Source organism: Penaeus monodon, chromosome 29 (genome assembly GCF_015228065.2).
Source record: "Penaeus monodon isolate SGIC_2016 chromosome 29, NSTDA_Pmon_1, whole genome shotgun sequence".
NCBI lineage: Eukaryota > Metazoa > Arthropoda > Malacostraca > Decapoda > Penaeidae > Penaeus > Penaeus monodon.
This window is the reverse complement of record NC_051414.1, coordinates 18,848,100-18,848,840: the sequence shown is the minus strand read 5'-3', so window position 1 is coordinate 18,848,840 and position 741 is coordinate 18,848,100. Positions and strand designations below refer to the sequence as shown.

At 42.9% G+C, this 741-nt stretch overlaps 1 protein-coding gene across 1 annotated transcript in view; it reads right to left on the bottom strand.

Annotated features, from left to right (window-relative positions):
* The window catches only part of LOC119591997 (phosphomethylethanolamine N-methyltransferase-like), a gene marked incomplete at both ends in the record, with an annotated part of 11,621 nt that continues 10,880 nt past the window's right edge, over positions 1 to 741 (bottom strand). The window contains 2 exon segments of the mRNA XM_037940766.1: positions 1 to 183; positions 349 to 548. Coding sequence (XP_037796694.1) covers positions 127 to 183; positions 349 to 548 — 257 coding nt within the window.

Here is a 741-nt window from a genome sequence, read left to right as displayed (position 1 = left end):
CGCGCGCGGTACCTTCTGTTTGGCTGTTGCCTTAGCTAAAAGCAGCAATAAAAGCTTCACCATGCAGTAAGCATCTCCATACATTTCACGCAACACGTTTTAAGTGGTTTGCCATTCAGCAAACTCTCACTTGCGAGCGAAGAAAGAGGCCCACGTTATTTGGCCTCCCTTGACCAACGTGATCTGCGGGTGTAAAAATGTTAATCACCTTAGACTGTTAGCTTTCTTGAGCTCTCATACACGCAAGTCTTCTGAATTTTTAAACTCTTCAAAATGATTTATCTGCATTCTAAAATGGTGAATGCTTGAATTGCATATTCCATACATCGACTTCTAAATACTTCTAACCTTATGGGTAGCCAGGGCGACCATTTCGTCGAACTCCACCTGAGAATACTCTTCAAGGAAAGCCTCGCGCGTTGACAGGAAGGCGTCGAGCTCCTTCTGGTGAATGCTGCAGAAGTCGTCAGCGAGGTCACGTGACTCCACGCTGAAGCCCGCCCCGGCGAGAACTCGCTCGTAGGCGCTGATCGTCACCAAGGTCGAACCTTAGGTGAGGAGGAATATGTGAGGAGTGGATAATGTGATTAGGTGATATTGTTGAATGAATTACACATGGACATTATTACATAAAAACTTTTATCCTTATCAAAACTTTCTGTTATGTAAAGCAATAGAACAAATATAAATAATTTATTTTGTGAAATTCAACCGATAACACGAATTTGGACTTCTCTATTG